Here is a 20934-nt window from a genome sequence, read left to right as displayed (position 1 = left end):
AGGCACGGGGACAACATGCAAACTCCGCACAGGAAGGCCGGAGCCGGAATCGAACCCTGCACCTGAATTTTGCAGTGCTGTATGATGCTCCCCATTGCAGACTGCTCTAACAAATTTTTGTGAAAAGGAAACAAGGCAAGAAAAAGAACAGTGAGCTGATGTGGTGTCACACCCTTTAAAGCAGAAGTTTATTGAACAGAAGTTGTGCAACAGACATTTGAGGTACATGATATGGGTTCTAGTGGGGAGGGGAGGCGAGTCAAAGGGAAATGTGCTCCATTCAAACTTCCAGATATCACAATATTTATGGGTCAAAATGACAGGTGTAATTCCCTCACTCACTCACACATACACACGCACATGATCTCAGACCAAAATACGTCATTCCCACATTGGGAATCGGACATTCAGGGCGATTATGACTGAATAAAGCAACAAGTGTACTTTGGCCATCATAGGAATGCTGTTGTAGCCTCTGTCACCCACAACATGTCAGATGTAGCACCAACATGAGCAAAATATGCTAGAACACCCCCAGAAATGTTCCGACCCCCCCCCTCTCCAGTATGTCCATGTGAATGCCAAACAGCGGTGCATCCACAAAATGCTAATTAGTTGCTTACTATTCTATTCCAGGTTCCCTAAGTGCAGAGGTACTGATGATGGATTGGTTTATTTGTATGCTTTTTTTTTCCTTTTGAATGTAGCCGGTAATCCTGAGGTATAGGATATATACCAACCGATGCAGAATGTGACTGAAGAAAACAAGCAAAATAGATTCAAAAAGGGGGTAAAGGAGACATGCTATCTAAGCAAAATGTCAAACTGTACAAAGAACATTTCCAGTCGAATACTCATTTCATGTTCTTCTATCACCTTCTACTTCGTTTTTCTGAATTTATCTCTTAAGCAGTAAAATAATTATATTATAATACAAATGTTTATAAAATAGCAGCACACTCAAGTGACACATCACAACTCTGTAATGTTATTTTGTATAAATGAAACAAATTCATAGCTTTTAGCAGCGCAAAAAGACAACAATAACAAAATATTGACTTTTTTTCTTGATGTCTTCACACCTCCTCTGTCCTCTCTTCACTTTGGAATACAGTATCTCTAAATCTTAGAAAAAACCCTTTTGTGAGTCTGGTCACCCCATAAAATATATCAAACACAAATTGAAAGTGTGGTCTCAATATATAACACACGCAACAAGACATTGCAGGAAAGACATTAAGTTTGGGTGAGAGCTTACATCCGGCAGAGGCAAAATGAAGGAGGGCAATTATCGAAAACTCAATGTTTTGGCAAATCAAGTAGCCAAAATTAAAAGAAAACAAACAAACAAAAAATCCCCGCATTATCTTCAGTCTGACAACCAACAATGTCGTTCATGAAAAAAAACAAAAACTAAACTCAAGCACACGTGAAAGTCCAAAAAGAAGAACACGGTTGTGTCTCTCTGCCCGATGAACCCCCTCGTCGATTATTCGAAGCAGCAAAGCTCAAAGAGGACTGAATGACACGCAGCACAGCCTGACACAATGTTGTCGAACATTTCTGCAATTTCAAGCCAGCACCATAAAAAGTGAACAGCCATTAAAACACACATCATTGTGGTGGTTTGGAAACTAAAACAAAAGTCATTGGCCTCTGAAGAACATGTGCAAATATTGGATGTTACGATCACCCGAGCGCCGCCCTGTGAGACATGACTGTGGCTGTGATGCAGATAAATAGAAAGAAATATTCAAGTACAAAAAAAAAATAATCTTGACAGTGTAAAGGAAAGCCACAGATGAGGGAACTGTGTGTCTTGGCCTTTTGTTTTTTGTTCCAATCCTTGGAAATGGACAGGCTCCTTGGATCAAGTTGGTCTTTGCTTGAATAGGAATGTTCGCTTTGATTGGAATGTCCAGTTTTATGTGACTCTTGCTTGACATAGGGGGGGTGATTGGGAAACCAGCCCTACAAAGTAAACCAAAGGCTAAAAATAAAAAGTAAAATTAAAAACAAACACCCACCCACCCCCAAATCACCACCAATTCATTTTGATGTTCCTCCTGGGGAGTATGTTCTCAAAGTGCTTTGCCATTGAAATCATATAGGGAGCCGAACACAACCATACAAGGGACTCCAGATGCATTGACAATAGTTTGTACTCCTCCAAGCAACAAAAAGGGAAACTCATCCTCATATGATCTGGCAGTTTTAGTTCCTCATTTAGCATCCATCTAAATTGAACCTGGTGCATTTTTCATTCCAACTCAATTATCTATGTATAGTAAATCTCCATAAAGAGAATTTTAAGTCGACCCAGTCACTCTGTTCTCCGACCTCTATTGGGTGTTGTACTCATCATTCAGCCATTGGCTGTACGTCAGCAATTCGCTCCCTCCCGCCTTCCCACACTCCTTCGATTCATCCAGCCCAACTGTCTTTTTTTACCATTCTTCCAGCACCCTGTCGCCTCCCTTCTCACAGGAGTCTCCCGTCCTCCTGTCTTTGAGGCATTGTCCTCTCCGCCGCTCAACTGTGCTCTTAACTGTGCTCGTGTTGGAGAGTTGGGCACTCCAAACCCCTTCTTTGACTAAGCACGCGCAAATCATTAACAGAATGGCAGTAATAAAACAACCGCCTCGCATGACCTGTGAGGCTGAGGTTCTCCAAGACTTTAGACACGTGCTCTGAGTGAAGTGAAGGTTCCTTCGCTCGCACACACTCCGTCTCATTCATCGTCCATGCAGCGGTTTATTGCTGGCCAACAAGAGACCTAGATACACTGCCAATGAATGAAGGCAGTGACATAGCATAGATGCCCCGTTATACTGATAGACAAAGTACGTATGTAACCTCGGCCTGCTCCATAGTCTTCGAACATTGTAAGTGCCTCGCGCCTTAGAATGTTTACTGCTAATTTAGATACAGGATCCCATTCAGACTGCACACACACATGCACACACATACAAGCAGCCTGACAAAGGAGCTTATTGATCTTGACTACTCGAAATATGTCAAATAATATTATTACGACTAATAATAATTACTACGGCTAATAATGATGATTCAAATGATCCTGTCTCACCCCTGGATTTGGGACCCACCAACGTTACGTATACTTTTCTCAAGGCTTTCTCGCCACATCTCACTGATGGTCAGATCAGATGATAACATGAATATATATCAATAGAGAGTGAGGAAAAAAAAAAGAAAAGCAAAAACTAAGCACATACTTTGATCCCACGTATGCAACTTTCTGCCAACCAGCTATGGTTACAATATAACTTAATGATCATTCTATACAATCAAAGGCAGAATGCAAATATGATTGCTTTCTCTTCTGTGTATCCAAGGCACAACGGAGCATCATCGTGCCCTGAATCTGTTGCTTTTAGACAAAAAAAAATCTAGATTTTGTGGGCAGGCGTTTTTTTTTTTTTGTCTTGAACAGAAAAATCTACAAAAAACTAGCAAACATTGTTCTTTTTCTTTTAAAGGGCTTGTGTTTTTAGCATTTTGTTTTTTTTGTTCTTTTTTTCTGCTTTTAAGAAAGTTTTTTCATGATTCATATTTTTTGTCATTGTAAATCCTGCGCAATGGGGCCCTCTTGTGGTTCACAAGTTGATGTCACGGACGTCTGTCGGGGTGGAGGACTGATCCAGCTCGTCCAGGCCTTTACTGCTTGGGCCTCTCTGGCTCTGCTGCTGCTGTTGCTGCTGCTTCCGGCCTTCGCGCAGACTGCTCTCTAACACACGCTCAATCTGCTCCTGGCACTCTTTGAGAACATCCTGCAATGTCACAAGAGACACACACAACTTTAAGACGCTGTTGACTGACCATGTCTATGACAGGTTACCCAAATTCTAGAAGCAGGAACCACATCATTCAGTTTAAAATATGGAAGACTCATTTGTCTTCCAATCAATCAGATCCAGATCAATATGGCTGGCAGAAACCATTTGACTTGAACTCATCTTATTTCAAAGTCGTTGAACATGAGTTTTAAGTATAGTTGCTCAAGAGGATGATGATGATTAGTATAACTGCAGCTGATCCGTTTTATGTTGTAATGGCAGTGTTCACCACTAGATGGAAGACTTTGCTCAAGAGCACCTCCAACCCCAAAACTGTACTTCTTCACCAAAAAAGAAGAGCGAGCAGGTCCTGGCCCAAAAGCCAGGGCAAAATTCGGATGTCTTCCAGGTAATCAGGAAGCAGATTATATACACAAGTGTAACTGCCTAGTTTATATAGTGATGCTATCGGGCCTGAAAGATTTCAACTTAAGACAGCAGAAACAGGTGGACTGGAAACCAAAGACGTAGCATTCCAAACTGTTCGGTGCAAAGCAGCTATTGTGCCAGTGTTGTCCAGGGAGAAAATGGGCCCCCACAACTATCTTTGTGAATGACAAGAATTTGGGGGGGGTGGCCTGTATGCCAGACGTTTTAAATGGCCACGAACCTCCTGGCAACTCCCACTAGCAGTGAGGCTGAGGGGCAGACACAATTCAGACCCGAGCATTACGTCAGCTCACACCCAAACGCCGGCCGACCCTACCGGCCCAGCTGTATACCCAACTATCCGCCAGTTCCTCAGTCATTCCCAAGCGCAGGGAAAACAAAGGTAGCCTTGACGATGATGTCTGAAAACACAGGTAGGACCAAAGTTATGTTAATTACATCCACCTCCTGTGGGAGCACAAAGAGGGTGCCTTTTTAACGAGAGCCAGTCCTTGTGCCTGCCTGCCTGCCGGGGATCCATGGGAGACCCGAGCGGCTCGCCTTTCAGCATCAAAGGCGCTCGGGCAATGTGAGAATCCACCTGGGAGAGGGGCCTCTCAACAGCACTGAGCCCTCATATGCTTCTGTGATGGCTGGTCCACAGTGGGGATGGATGGGGGAGAGAGAGGGGCTGGTACTGTTGAAAAGATTGTTAGCAGAAGAATCCCACAGATGTTGAATTGATGGTGCTGCAGGAACATTTGTTCACAATTGAGTGCGCTAATGGAGAACCTTCTGATACTGGAACAAAAAAAGTTCCATGTGTTCATTGTACCTAATGGAGTGATGGCTCAAAGGGCAACACAAAGCTGCACCTAATTTAAACCTGAAAAGCCAGTGTTATAGTTTTAGATGCCGTCAGGCCAAGAAGGAACAAGACATAATTCAGACCAGAGTTGCTCTTCAGGAGCTGCAAGGCTCACTGACAAAAGGTCATGATGTCAAAGGTCAAACAGCACAAGAGATCACAGGGTAAGCATGCATGAGACATGTTTCCGAATTGTAGTCCCGCCTCTTGACTTTTTTTTCTTGTTGCAGATTTAGGGTCATCTTGAAGTAATTGCCGCTACAAAATCTTATCTCTTCAACAGCGCTGCTTAGAATCCGTAAATGTGGATTTGATTTTCCTCAGACATGAAGGTAACTCAACTAGCAAGCATCCTCTAGGGTGGCCAGACCCTAACGTGGGCGTGTGCACCCCCCAATATGAACCCCCACTTGGTCATAAAAATCTCAATTCCTGTGAGAACATTAAGCAAAGCTCTAAACATGTAAAGCGACTGCCTGTGTTCTACCGCAAGAATGCATGCCTTCACTTCTAATAAGACACTCTCACAGTCTCTGCAGCGCTTGAGAGCGGCAACTCCGACGACTTGCCAAGCCTTAAAGGTTTCATTTGAGAAAGTTTAATGACTTCAGCGTGTGACTACTGGAAACATTAGTAGCTTTCAGGGAAGACCAAGAGCGAGCAAGACTATTGCAGACAGAGCGCTTTAGCGAAGCATCTTTGTGGCGCTGCCTCAACCGGGACAGCACATGATGGTGTCGTAGTCCCGCCATGTTGTTACGACGGTCCTCCCACCTCAAGCGTTCATCATATTGCAACAATCTGTCTGTGTGACAAGGCAAGCACATTATTCTTGGGCGGCCTCTGTGGCATGAGTCGCAGGGGGAAGTCGTGCAGACAGACAAAACCAAAAGGAAGAAATGTGTGAAGCCATGGAATGCGTTTCAAGTGCCGATTGTACCGCACAAAGCTCGCTGGATGGTCAGAGCTGGAGCGAGCACACACAACAGACGACGCACTTATCTCAAGAATCTTCCAGAAAGAGGCTGACGGTGTCAATCCCAAGTATAGAAAATGCCATCGTTCTTTTTTCTGTGGCCCAAAACAGCTCATTTTGTCAAGCACGGATCTTCCAAAATAAACACATTTCACTCGCTGTGGAGTCAGCCATTCTGCAACTCATATAAGAGGATTTTAAAATATAGCTTTAAAACAGGAGGAAAAAGAGAAATAGTCATGTTTAAATGAGCGATTGTGGGATGAAGCTATTTATGATCATGTACGTATGTCTCTAAAAGTTCACAAAACTGCAAAGCTATTGGGTTGGGGGAGTTAGTTGCAGAGGAACGTTGATGTCCCTTAGATCACAAATGAATTCCACTTTTACAAGCGCATTCAGCCACAATTGGCAGCGCTCTTGGACATCGTTGAAAGGGGGGGGGGGGGGGCGTGGATGCCCCTCAAGATGCTCATAGGCCCTGCCCACTGCGCAATGCAATTATTGATGTCATTTTTTTAATAACACAACTGATTATTTGTTTGATCATAGCTTCTATTGTATCGCTTTCTTGATACTATCGGAAGCAGTTTAGGAATACCAGCGTGTGTGTGTGCGTGTGTGTCATGACACACATTTTCCCAGCAGCCCAAGGTGATGACTGGGCCTTGTCACATTTCTATTGGAAAACCGCAGCTCGTGGATAGCGCAGATGTCAGCAGGGTGCCAGGAGAGGGCGGCCTCATCCAAGATGCCATTGGCAAGAGCGGCAACGTTGGCAGAACTTTCCCCTCACATTTGGCCTGGCTGTTGAACCAACTTTAGCGATACCCTCTTGCAAATACAAATACAGAAAGTTATGTGTAGGTTTGGAGTGTGGTTCAAACCAGCATCCTGGTGACTGCAGTCCAAATTGTCATCCTTTGCTGTGGCATCGGATGATGACACAGAGCAACTTTTGAGAACAATCTCTGTGACCGTGTCAACGACTTCATCGGAGTACTTCCAAAACAAATACGCAACACATTTGCGTACATTCACATTTCTTGGAGCTGTGTCTCACTAGCGGTGGTCTGATACAAGTTCACCAGTAATTTTACAAACCAAAACATACCCAATATGTTTACTTTTTGGCTGGCTTCTAAGCAGTTTATACTTAAGTTCCTCATATATGTTGAGTTAGGAAAGGTGCCCTCTGCTTCGCCTCCAGCCTGCGCTGCAAAGCACGGCTTGTCTGGATCCAGGAATGTAGGGGAGTTGATCATAGAGCCATGGAGCGACTTAATTCCCTCAAGTCCTGAACCGTGCAGTTTAAACACACTGAGGTCCTGTGCTGCTCGGGCTATTTGTTTTTCCTGAGCTGGTGAGCGGGACTTCACACAGCACACGCCAGAGGGAGCCATGCTTTTCCAGCCAAGATGGAGCAAAAGGAAGAGGCGGGAGAGGCTTGATTGTCACCATGCAAGCCCCCCCCCCCCCCCCCCCCCTTTAGATGTCTTTTGGGACGGGATTTAACAAAGTGCCGTCAGAGGCGACAGCTATCGGCCCCCTGTGTAGTGAGCACACAGAAATCCTTGTTCCAACTAAGTCAACTAGTGCAAACCAAACACCACCATTCTTGAAGCACTTGATTCGAGCTCGAGATGCTTCTCTGCGACTTTGGTTTCAGCAAATTGGATGGGTCAATTTCAGAACACCCAATTAAATTAATTTGAACTTCCAATGCTGCATTTTGTTAAGTACAAATGCGATAAAGCACGGTGAGACTGAGACTTCCAGCTGTATGATGAATGCCAGGTATCGCAAAAGGTCCTGCTGCTGTTTGGACTTGTCTTACCCGCCACAGCAACATTCCCAAGATTGTTTATATGAGGAGGCCCTACTCGAACAAAAACCTGCCACTTGCTAACTAGTCAAGTTTCTGACAAACATACAAGAAGCAAATGTTCTCTTAATTTGATTAGATGAATCACAAAATCTCTACGTAGTCAATTGCCAGGGCTAAGAAACTCTATCCAATCCAAAATAATAGGAACTCCAGCTATGATGCTGCTTTGCTGAATTACACACACAATGCATTATGTCGTATTTACATCAGTGTGAGTGTGGTCTAATTGCATTAGCTGGTCAGATGTCTGTTTATGCAATTTTCCCAAACACAGGTATACATGGGCAAAGAGAAAATGGGACTAAAACAAGTTTTCTAAACATAAACTCACCACTTCTGTGTTTGTGATTTTGGCCAGCAGGTCTGTTAGACTGTCCCCCCATTGGGACGGGTTCACTGAGTCCAGCTGTAAGCCGCAGATTGCGGCCCCCACGCTACCTGTGGCAATCATGGATGGAGGGTACATGGCGAATCTGAAATCTGTTGGAGAGGACAAAAGCTAATTCAGTAAACGTGGGAGTGATGCTGCTATTTGAGTGTGTGTGTGTGTGTGTGCGCACCCAAGACAGATTTATAAAAAAAATCTGTATTTCATAACTTATTTGAGATCTTGGACCCTAACGCCCCAAATCAAGCGTTTAAGCATTTAAAGGTTGAACTTCAACCTGACATTATTGAAAACAGACTGGTGTTTTTTTGGTCTTGAAAAATATTAGGCTTCCTGGTGGGTAACTTTTCTGGAGCCAAGAGTTTTGACTAAGTTGTAGAAAAAGAAGCATGCACTAAGATTTAAATAACCGTTTCATAATCTCAGGTTTTGATTAATATGCTCCACAAAAAAAATACAGACGTGAGACATTGCTGTATGATTTGGTAATTTAGCAGTCAGTTGATAAATAATCCTTCCACTACGCACAGCCTGAACGTAGCGCTCGCTAATGACCAGCAGTCTGGATAATGAGGGTTCACTTGGCTTGTAAAGGAGCTGAAAAGCAGCCGCCCGCCCTCACCCCTTCCCTCCGTCCCCCGCCTCCCTTTTCCCCAGGCCGGCCCCTTTTCTTCCATCTCCTGAGTAAATCGTGTGCTCGCTGAAAAAGCCCCATAGCGCTTGGAAAGGGAGGAATAAAGAGGCTCAGTGCCTGTGCCAATGCTCACTGCTGTAGGTCCTTTTTCCACGTGTGGTCACAGGCGTGCGTCTCAAAGACCAATAACCTTGTTAGCTCCCCTCACTGTCATTCATAATGCAAATGAGACAGCTTGTGAACGGGCCAGAAGCCCGAAAAGGCAAGGCAACTGGCATACAGGCGCGAGGGAGGGGGGCACGAGAGAGAGAGAGAGAGATCGAAATAGAGAGAGCGAGAATCACAATCTCTCACTCCCCTATTCTCTCTGTACGTCTTGCTCAACTCCTGCCTTTCTTTTTGGAAAGCACACGGTCCGCTCGGGGGCCACTGAATGACACACATGCCCCAGGCTTTGTCGCGGCAACAGGCGGTGGTTTACGTTGGCGGCCCTCCTATCTTTTAGCATATTAATAGAGTGGCGGGCCAGCCAGAGGGAAGGCAGAAGAGTGTGACTCCATTGTCCGGAGTCATCACCTCATTTCACCCAATTGAGAGACACAGCAGTCATCCCCTGTGTGCCAGTAGCAATTCAGCGAGACGGGCCGGACAAAGAGTGTGGCCGGGCAGCGAGGCTGCGGGGCAGCGGGGCGCGGGGGGTCAACAGCATGAGGAAGATGAAGAAGGAGGGATGGACAGCGTGGCGACAAGGCCACGAGGAGAAAAGACGGGAAGGTGGTAGGCGTGGTGGGAGAGCGTCGGGGGGGATTGACGTATCTGCTGCGCATCACTCTCAAGTCTGTGGCCAAATCCTTGTGAGGTTTTGCAGGAAGAAAAGAGTTGCCCTCCAGTGACCCTCACCTCCCCTCCTTCCCCCACAAGCATGCCTCTGTTCCTGGGCCACCTATGGGCTGGGGCAGTGGGCAGCAGGGAGGGGGCAGAGGCAGCCTGCACATTACCATATTGCCATATTCAACAGCAAAGCCAACAGCATGCGATGGCTCTGAAGGAGATTTTTCTTCCTCCAGCTGGAATCAAAGAGGTGGGCCCTTTGATAGCTGTAAAGGCAGCCCCTCACTGCCTTTTTAACATGCGCAGCCAGGCGCTTTCTCATCGTGTGGGCTCAGTGTTGACAAATAAATGAACTTATTATACACCCCTGTGTTCGTGGCTGGGCCTCTGCCAAGCGGACGATTTATTAAAGGCTACCTCGAGCCAAGAGGAAAGAGCACACAAAGACCCCTCGGCATTACATCACTGCTGTAATAGTACAACTTTCACCAGGGGGGTAAAAGGAGAAAGACATACATGGATTTACACTATGTGAGTGCAGACTGACAGGCAAAAAGGGGGGGGGGGGGGCTCACAGGGAAGGAATGCTATACGTGCACATACAGTACACGGACAGGTGGCGCAGATGTAGTTTTGTGGATGAGCAGGCTACTGCGAGTTGATTTCTCGCACTCAACACAAGACAACAACAAACAAGGCTGTGCGCGTGTACAGCCAATGCGGCCTGGTGGCGGCAGCACGCGGGGCGAAGAATGCTCGTATTTCAGGAGCCGCTCATTAATATTCTTGTTGAGGATAAACAGTGTATGGAACCGAGTGGGGACGCACGCCTCCGATGGAAAGCTCTGTGTAAGCGGCGGCTGCCTGGTCTGGCCAGCGCGCCGCTCGCTCAGTGCCTTCAATGGCCCTTTCTCTCTCTGTCTGCAACTTCATCCTCTCTGGCCTCTGGTCACATTGAGTCTGCTGCCCTACATGGCACACTCCTCGCGGGTGGCTGCAATGTATGCACGTTCAACTTGTAAATTAATCTACACTGGAGAGTTGAACAGGAGCCATAAAAACTGGCAGAAAATCACAACGTCTCCTCTCCAACTCCATGTTTTTGTTTTTCCAAGGCAATAAATCAAGGTCCTGTATCGTATAGTGTGTATCGTGAAGAGTGTTTAGTAAAGGTGAAAATTAAACATTATTCTAGGAGTGGTTAAGTCACTATTAACACTAATGCACCGTCATTCAAAACACTCGTCTTTCCTATGAATAAATACACGTTCCTATAATAAACAACACACACATGCACACCAGCAAACTTGTTACATATGCACGTTGAACATCATGAACGTCTTTTTATGACTATCACAAGACACTATTATTTAAAAAAGAAAAAGAAAGAAACGGTTCGGTCAAACACTGATGGCAGCATCAGGAGCGACAAGGATACTCAACATGGGAGGACTCGATAGACACTACGCAACGTGGCAAGCTCATGTCCATCTACTGTTTGTACAATTAACTAACTTCAGCGCACCGTTAAAGTATATATAACACAATAATCAATTCATCACTACCACCAAGGTTAAACATGCAGACTTCAAATGAGGATGTTGACTTTTCAAACATGGCAATGAATGTAGCAGCATCCAGAGATAAATTCCCTTTGCGTTTCTGGCGTGAGTCAGATGGCCACAGGCTTTTGAGTGGGTTGCTCAGGACATGCCGCTGTGTGATTCACGTAGTGTGTCACACTTTTGGGTGCAGGCTACTTCCAGCTTCATCTGTTGCCAATGTGGCAGCACCGGACATGATCCCACATTTCAGGGATGTGAGGATAATTTGTGCGAGGTGGTGGCTAATTTCTTCAGACTCTGATGCATCCAGTGCCAAGTTTCACGATAACAAATAGCAGTAAAGATTGTTTCATTGAGCACATCTGAGATGAATCATTCATTTGACCAATGTTGATGGGCGTCTCCATGCCGACGCCATTCTGCTTCAGTGAGATTGGCATGAAAAGGGACATGAATCACTCAAAACTATTTGCACGGTTGCATAGAAATTGCATGGGCATATTTGCCCATAGTTTCACCATCTTGTGGAGCTAAAAGTCATCAATGGAAGAACCTTTGGACTTAAAATGAAAGCGAAACACTCAACTTGATTTTACCTGGTTACGATTTGATACAGACACCACTTGAATTTGATTAGCTGCGCTGCAGTGCAATTATGCACTGTCTACTATTTCATTATAATGTTCATATTTATTGCTCTTTTGCTCTCAAAGAGAGAAGATCCAATGCCGAATTCGTACGTCCTGCGGGTTCAGTGGACTTTAAACAAGAGGGGAAAAGGAAAAGGGTGTCTTCCATCTAGTGAATCATTAGTTTTCCTCTGTAGAACTAACAAGTTAATGATCAAGTTACTTGTCCCATTCAAAACTTGAAGAGCTTGTCCTCTGCTACTTGAACCACTGGTACATCCCATCATGCAGTACAAAGTACTGTTTGTAATGGCAGATATGTGTTGCGTTTGATCAACATCTACGACCATCTAAACCATGGGTGTCAAACTTATTTTTGTCACGGGCCGCATCGTCGTCAGTTTCCTTCGGAGGGCCATTATGACTGTCATCGCCTTATATTATATACACAATAACTGGTTTTGAAATCAGAGACTAGTAAAAACTGTTCAAATATTTTAAAAAGATAAATGGTAATAAAAACTGCTAGCAATATCTCTTTTTTTTTAAGTGAAGACAATTTGTCATTTTAGTATTGACACATGATGTCGATGCACAATTTGTCTTCGCGGGCCGCATAAAATGATGTGGCGGGCCGTATCTGGCCCCCGGGCCTTGAGTTTGATGGCTACGTACCATTACAGTAAAGGCTATTGGAGTGAACATTAAACAAAAAGAGAGCATAATCCCTGCCAATATGGCTAAAAGACAAAGCTCATTAAGCACAGCAGACAGTTTGGGGTGCATCTGTCCGCCCCATGCACCCCGTCTATTCTCCCACTTTGGCCTGATTGAATAAGAATAGAGGAGGAAACTGGGAGTGCTCGGTGTGCGTGTGGAGGAATGGAGCCTTATAATCTCCCTTAATGAGCTTGTTTCTGGGCTGTTATCCGGCGGGCTGCCTGAGGGAAAGGCCGGCGTTTCCTATCAAGGGACACTCACATGGCTCTGCATATGAAACGTAAGGGCTGGGTCTTTTGTCTCCCCTCTCGCAGTCTTGAGCTGAGCCCCCCAAGCCATTTGCATAGCCCTGAATGGACCAGCCAGTGTTATTAATTAATACAGAGGCAGCCTACGCCACCTGACAAAAACCCACCGAGTGGCCTGAACGGAACCGTTTCATCAAAAGCGAGGAGCTACTAGGAAGGAGAGCAAGGCCTTCTTCTCCACTTGTCCTTTCTCCTCGTTCTCTTGCGATTTTATGCTCTTTCACTAGACGGGCAGCGGCGGTGGGATTTGCGGCGGCTGCTGGCTTGAATGAAACGGCAAGGCCACAGGTGACCTGCTGCAGACTGTCTTGCAAATGCAAATTTTCCTGAGAGCGCCCCTCCTTGAGTTGCGTCTTCAGCTCTTCAGCCCGGCTTGGAAGATGCCGCCGGGAAGATTCTCACCAGATAACGCAAGATTTACGTCTGGGAACACTGAGCAAAAAGGGTTTCGAATTCCCAGGAAAGCTTCAGTGCATCGAATTGTTGACTCACTTGCACTCTTCCCTTTCTGCGTCTTGCCCTCACTACTCTGTGTTTGCCGAGTGCATACATAAATAAATGGTCTGTTGCTAATCCAGCACTATCCGTCGACAGGCTCTCTCCGAAGACGCGATGTCAGGAGGACTCGGCTCGTAAATTCACTTCCACTCCCTCAATGAAGCCATTACGGACAAAGTGCACGCTTAGTCTTTCACAATGTTGCTTTGACAATAGATACTATTACTGACATGCTGTCATGACACAAGAATCTACATAACAGTGGGAGTCACTTGGTCCTTGTTTTTGCCCCCCCCCCCATTATTCAGATTAACCCTCGCCATTCTTCAATCTGTATTTTACATAAAAACAATGACTGTATTTTTCATTTTAAGTTGATGAAACTATACCTTGCTCTGAACTATGTCAGTAAATGGAACTATTTTCCAAGGGGGATGCAAGGTGCATTCCTGTCTGAGGCAACGTCAAACCTCATGCACCTCCTTCAACGCAAGCTACAGATCGGGTTAAAGGATGCGTGTCCCTCCTAGGACTCACTTGATGTATGATCTTGTGGGTACAATCCAGCTCACAATAGCCCGCCAAGCCTACACCCACGTCCATCACTTCACAACCCCGTGCCCCGTGGGAATGCTCCTCAACCGAGCATTCCCGAAGCTTGGTTTGATGTCACTGGATGCTACTGACGAGTCTCCAAAACGCCGCCACATACCACACTGTGACATGACAGATGATCTAAGCTTCATTTGGGTTATTTTTCACATTGTAGCTTTTTGCATTTCACTGTTTGAAATGTGCTTGAAAGTAGCTTACGTCACTCCTAAAGCCATCATCAACTTGGCACACTTCAGTATGCTGGGGGCCTCATTTTTCAACCACCCCGCGCCTACAGCAGCACGAGTATGTATTTAAGTCGCAACTAGCCTACAAAACAGAGTAGTTAAGTCATCAATAAATATTTTCATGAAAATCGGCTAGAAAGAAAAAAGCAATCTAAAGTAAAGCACTGAGTGAAGCAGCGTGCCTTTTTTGCAGCGTGATGGCGTACTGCTGTACTTACTAGCTAATTGTGCACTGTTTGCACCATTCCAATTTCATATGTCTGGACCATCATGAATCTGTGCTAGAAATAGTAGCCAATGGAAACGCATCAATAGTGAGTAGAGTTGTGGTTAGCTGGGCACTGGAAAAGACCCCATCGTTGGATATACAGTGAACCTGTCTATTGCGGGGAATAATGTCCCACACCCACCTGCAACGGTTTAAAATCTGCAATACAGATAAACTTTTTTTTTTATATATAGTTTAACCACTCCCAGACTCTTTTAACACACTGAAACTTCTTAAAACACATAGAAATTATGAAAACACACATTTTTATATCAATTGTAAAAGTATTTGAAGACAAAAAAAACGCAAGCTTAAAATGTAAAAAAAATAAAAAATAGTGTCGTGCATATGTGCATTTAAGAGGCAGGACCTGATGGAGTGAAATTATTTCAACGAGTCAGTGTGAGCGTCCGGATGTGAGCTGTGGCTGAGAGCAGCTTTGCGTGAGTGCACTCATTGTATTTGTAATTTTCTGTTCTCCAGGCGTTCAATAGATGGCTGGGAAGTGCATCCACAAATGTACTTTAAATATCGCAAGCAAAGAAACAGTATACACTACTATGTAGTTTGCATCAGTTTTTCCAAAGTATGCAATATATCAATGAGCAAACATCTATGGTTGATCGTGACCTACCTGTGGCACAAAGGGCGATGAACGTCTGGACATGTTTGCGTATAAGAGTCAGTTTATCCTCAGGCAGCGGCAGCCTCCTCACTATGTGCTCGATAAAGTCGTTGGGCGTCACTGCTGCCAGGTTCCACTTCAACTTCCCCAACACCACCAGTTCCCATTCCTAAAGTAAAGGCGACACCAGCGGATTGTGGTAATGATGATGCAAAAATAAAAACACAAAAGGTCGAGGAGACGTTTAAATGTTTTATAGTTTTTGCAGATCCGATTGCGTTTTTCACATTTTGTTTTCACTTTCATACAAAGTCTCCATTCAATTGCAACAATATTTTGTAGTCATTTTATTTACTTAATGTGGCCTCATATGACTTCCTTTTTCCGTTGAATTAACCCTCAGTTACCATTCGGCCTTGTGAGCAAGCCGTATGAATTCTGCCTAGCAACAAGTAGTCATGCAAACATGTGACGTGTTAATGACCAAACAGCAATTCTATAGCTCTACTTTGATGTGTTTGCCAGACAGTCAAAATTAAAACTTTTTTTTTTTTTTTCAAATAATAAATTAGTAATTGTTTGTGTTGCCACTACAATTTATTACAACATTGCCATCAAAGGAAACAAACAGTGAAAGGGATAGCTGCAGTTTTCACGGTACTTAGTTTACCTAAACCCACCAATTATTTTCATCAAAAAGTCATCTGGTGCAAATGACAATTATTTGCATGTTTTTTTTTTCAGCCTGACAGCGAAACACAAGCAATGTCGCCAGCTCAGGTGACCTCACAAGTGTGTGCTCCCTCCCCACTTGTCTGTCTGGCATCTGGGACTTTCCTAAAGAGGCCCAGCAGAGGTTCCGCTGAGTGTGAGCGGAAGGGGGGAGGAAGGCTGCGTATTGGGAAGAATCAGGATTTAATCTGTATTCAAATGTTGAAAGAAATGTAAAAAACACTCTTTAACAGATTTCCTCCCACATATAATACCATTAAATGTCATTTGGAAAATCTCAGTAAATCCACCATTGTCAAGCGCCAAACAGGCCTACAATTCAGATGTATAAATGCCTTGTAGCAGTACATTGAGCAGAGGAGACATATGCTGCTGTCCCATGTGATGGGACATGACACTAAGTGTGGTGTTCTCCTGTCTTTGGGTGTATTGTTACTTTCACTTCCTAGAGCAGGAGGTGATTAACTGAAGAGTTGGTGACTAATTTAGGAAAACATTTAGTGGTTTGGTTCCGGACTACTGCCTTGTGACTGCAACCACGGATGCTGCTCATTTTCTCCCTGGGAGAGACAGCATGGTCTCAGTCATGAGATAATCCAATATGGCGGCTGCTGAACCTGCATGTTTTTTTCCGCTAACCTTTTCAGATGTGCGACGTTCCACTTATGACATGCAATCCAAAGGAGCTGTGCCATTGTCGCAAATGATTACTTTTTTAAAATTAAGTAAAATTATTACCGTCATGTGAGCAACAAAATTATTTTATGCATTTAAGATGCAGCTGCACTAATCTGTGACCAAAAAAAAAAAAACTTGCAACATAGCAGAGCTGAATGCTGAGTGGCAGGTCGGGCCCCACTTCCTTCTGCTACTGCCTTCCTCTGGTCACACCTTCTTTCTAACATTGCGGTTCCATTTGCAAGAAATTCTTACCAAAGATGAGGACCACAAAAAAAAAAAAAAAAAAAAAAGAGAGAAGCAAGCGATCACATGCACTGAGCAGCTGATCTCTGTTTCCTGTATCTGCATGACAGCCAAAATACTGCCTTATACAGAAACACAGAGACTAAGCATCAGGAAACAAACAGCAGAGGGCTTCAAAAGTTAAAAGTTAGACATGCTGTTTGAAGGAGAGCACCGCTTTCACTTGCTGACCATATAGGTACGAGAACGGAACTGCCGGTCGCTTCGAGACCACCATTAGAAAATCAGGCCTCTTTCACAACACGAATGGGATTGACTGTTGTTTACCGAGGAATGTTTATGTAACACTGCAGGGCTTCGTTATCTAATGTGAGACTGGGCCTAAGTAATTGCTTTGCGCAGGTGAAGGCAACTATCGCAGGCCTCCGCAAATAAACAATTGTTCTATCGCCCCGACGAGTATGGCAAACATACAAACAGAACGAGCGTGAGATAACATGGCATCATGAGTGTGCGTCGTTGGGTATTTTTGGATGGAGGCTGAACTGTAAAAGGCAAACGGATTTCTCTGAGTCTCTCTCCCACTCTGACAGGAACAGAGTCAGAAGTTTGGCTGCTTTTCAAGATGACCTCGTTGCTCTGCGTGTGCAAATATTTGCCGCTAGATGGCGATGGAGACCATTAGACAGACTTTAAAGCCCATCCAAAGGGGGTCTTTACAGTAAGGAGCCCCTGTGGAACAATTCACCTGTGTGTGGCTTTTTGCGTTATATTAAAACCATAGACTCAAGTGCGCCCTGGACTTTTTGGGAAGCGGGTAATTCAAAATGACATGAAACAAAGGGGGGAAAAAAATGGAAGATTAAAAAAGTTGGTGATGAGCAACTGATGACGTTTGAATGTTACTTACCAGCAGTTCCTGTGGTCTGATGGAGTTATCTGTGTAGATGCAAAGTTTCTCTGCAGTTAATGGACGAGTCTCTTTCAATTTGGATGCAAGAAACATGCAAACCGCTCCCAGCAGTTGCAGGTTACACTTTTTGGTGGGGACGACTGCTAGAAATCTGTCTAAGTAGTTCATGGCCAGGGGAAAAACTTCTTCTTCGCACTTCTGCTCCTCACAAACCTAAACAGAGAGAGGACGAGGGGGAGAGAGCGAGAGGGGGGGGGGGGGGGGGGGGAGAGACAGAGAGCACTACAATAAATACAACATACAATAGAGCAGCTTTCAATGACGTCTACTTTTATTCCCCAACACTTGAAAACATAAATAAGCTTTAAATGACATAGAAAAGCACATAGAAATGGGATGACACTCAAAAGTTGGGGACCGGCCAAGAATTTGCGCTCGGTCCTGATCGGTTGCGACATCACATTTAATCGAAGTGATGATTACACAAAGCGCGAATTAAGTGTGAAACGCGTCAATAGCGTCACATTCCTGCAGTTCATTCACTAAGATATGAATTCTAGTCACAATCGAGCCCAGCCAGAAAACACCCCGCTTGTAGCGCAGCACGCGGAAACAACTTTTTCTTCATTCGTCATGTTTTTCAAAAAATATTTAAAAATAGAAATAAATTGTCCAGATGCATTTCTTTTGCACCATAATACACTATAACGCCTTACACATCATACCCGACTATTCCTCTCCAGATTCTCCGAGGATTAATGTGAATAATATGTCAAAATAAAAAACAAGTCGCATAAGGTTGGGGTAGCGTGCGTCACCAGCGACCCGATATATTCACTTTAAAAATTAATTAAAAATATCCAGTAGGTCGGAACTGGACAATATTCACATGAAAATAAAGCGGAGAGCCTCGGCAATGTTTGGAGTTCGATGTTAGTGAGAAATAAAAGAATTACGGTCGACTTTTGAACATAATTCCTGTATGAGGCATGGCGAGGGGGGAATAGCCTGGCGCAAATAGGCCCTCGCCCTTCCTCCATTTCAAACAGATACCCACAACGCTTGCAACGTTAAAACACATAATTTGTCCAATCGTGGGGCAAATAGGTTCGCCCTGTGCCATAGCCGAAGCATTTTAGGTGCTGTTATTGCGTTTATGACATTGTAAAGTCCTCTTAAAAAGCGCAAACGCTCCCGTAAAAAAAACAACATGGCGAATCGACCAGCGCGGTGCTCGGCGAGTGCATACGTGTGCATGGAAATAGTCCGTCTATCTTTAATAAAATCAGTAAAAATGGCCAAAACAGCCGCAGTGCACAGCTCAAAGGACACGGGTGGCAAATATTTACAATCGTTATGTATGGAAGATGAAAGCAGCGCAAAGACGAGCGACACGAGCGGACTTTAAAACGCCGAAAAGCACGTAAAAAGACAATATTTTACGAAAGATGAACAAATGTAGCCACGCACTGGGAACATTTTAAAAGGACACAAGCTTTGTGTGGCGTTCATACCTCCAACATCCAAGTGGCGACCATCCTCCTCATAAAGGGCTGAATGTCTCTCTGCACCCCTTTAAAATACGAATATTGAGGTAGAAACCTCTCCTCTATGGTCAACAAGCTCTGGAGGACCCGGTCATCACAAAGGAGGTTCGGATCTGGACGAGCCCTGATATTGGTGTCCATTTCGAGGCAGAGCAGCTCCATGGCGTTTGGCTTAAGTCACAACAACAAAAACAAAAACTAAAAAAAAAAAAAAAAAACACACACACGCACAAAAAGAAGCAGGATCACTGTATAGGAAGTGTGTCGGAGAGCAAAAACACACCGTGGTGGAAGGGAAAGTGTAAAGGAGGCATTAAAAATGAGGCGAGACTGCAGGGGCTCCGTCCGCGTCGTCCTGCCTCTCGTTGTCGAGAACTTTTCCTGTGTGTCCCCTCAGTGCGCCTCTACTTGCATCAGGCGCATTTCAAGGCTGCGCTGCAGGCGTGCGCAACTGACGCAATTCACTTCATTAGCTCCGAGCAGCACACGCATGGCTCTCTTTGCTTTCTTTCTTCTTTACCATGTGCGCATGCACACACCGCTTCAACAGCCTTCAATTTAACTTATGCACCATTTTACCCTCAAATGTCGAATAACGCGTTAAAGCGGCTTGATTATCTTTGGGAGCGTTGACTAGCATATAATTGTTTAAATACTATAGGAAGGGATGCAATTTCATTTTAAGTTTACATTTTCATGAAAGGTACTTCACAACGTCAAGTTATGTTTACTCATAGCATTTTTTAAAATTCTTAAAAGACCTCTGTGTTTCTTACAGGGATTCAATTGGAACAAAGAGGGGCCACCATGTGCTTTTCCAGAGCAGGGCACCATTAAAACAGCACAACCCCCCCCTTTGGAAATATGGCATAGACAAGCAAGTGGTAGATTGCGTTTATTAAGAAGATAGGAAAAAAAATACTGCCTAAAGAGTTGAGAATCTGCATGGGTAAATATGTTAATCCTCCCCCGTATCCCCTATTCTTCTTGGGCGACTTCAAAGCTGTGAGCTGTGAATGAAGGCCGCAGTGCATCAGGGGAAGACTGTAAAGTCCTCCCATGCTTTGGAAGCTGGTCTTTTCCATTAAGCTCCTATAGGCTGCATAGCGCTCCTGGGAGAAAAAGCAAAGGAAATGTCTCTTTAAAGTTTTTTTTCCCTCACTCTCCCCTCCTCTCGTCAGTCTAAAGTAGTTTCCTCCTCCCCCTGCGTGTATCTATTTGCATAGCCAATAGTTCCTCAGAGTTTGACCAGGCTGGGCGATTGTTACTGGGCAGACTTCCTCCCCCTTGCTGTCTCCGCTGGGATGCAAAAGACACGTCAATGAGTGGCGCAGCTAAATATGTAATTGCATGGAAAGGGATTCAATTCATTTCAACTAATCCAGGCGCAATCAGTGCTCACATGACGAATGATAGATTTTTATGCACAAAAGTACTTCTAAAAACATCTGACACCAATAACAGAGCAGACGTGAACTGTTAAGTGATGCTCCTGAAATATATTTCAACTCTGACGAATGTAAACGAAAAGAGCGACAAAAAAGTGCGCTGT

General features: G+C 44.5%; 1 protein-coding gene across 1 annotated transcript; it reads right to left on the bottom strand.

Moving 5' to 3' along the window:
- Positions 1 to 156: 156 nt before the first annotated feature.
- On the bottom strand, positions 157 to 19814 carry ccnd2a (cyclin D2, a). The gene is made up of 5 exons (XM_037254786.1): positions 19350 to 19814; positions 17833 to 18048; positions 15276 to 15435; positions 8290 to 8438; positions 157 to 3791 (listed from the first exon to the last, which is right to left on the bottom strand). The coding sequence occupies exons 1-5, from the start codon at positions 19542 to 19544 to the stop codon at positions 3618 to 3620; spliced, it is 894 nt and encodes a 297-aa protein (XP_037110681.1). The 5' UTR covers positions 19545 to 19814; the 3' UTR covers positions 157 to 3617.
- Between the last annotated feature and the right edge of the window lie 1120 nt (positions 19815 to 20934).

The sequence above is a fragment of the Syngnathus acus genome, chromosome 6 (genome assembly GCF_901709675.1).
Source record: "Syngnathus acus chromosome 6, fSynAcu1.2, whole genome shotgun sequence".
Classification (NCBI taxonomy): domain Eukaryota; kingdom Metazoa; phylum Chordata; class Actinopteri; order Syngnathiformes; family Syngnathidae; genus Syngnathus; species Syngnathus acus.
The sequence above is the reverse complement of the archived record's forward strand: the minus strand, read 5'-3'. Positions and strand labels throughout refer to the sequence as shown.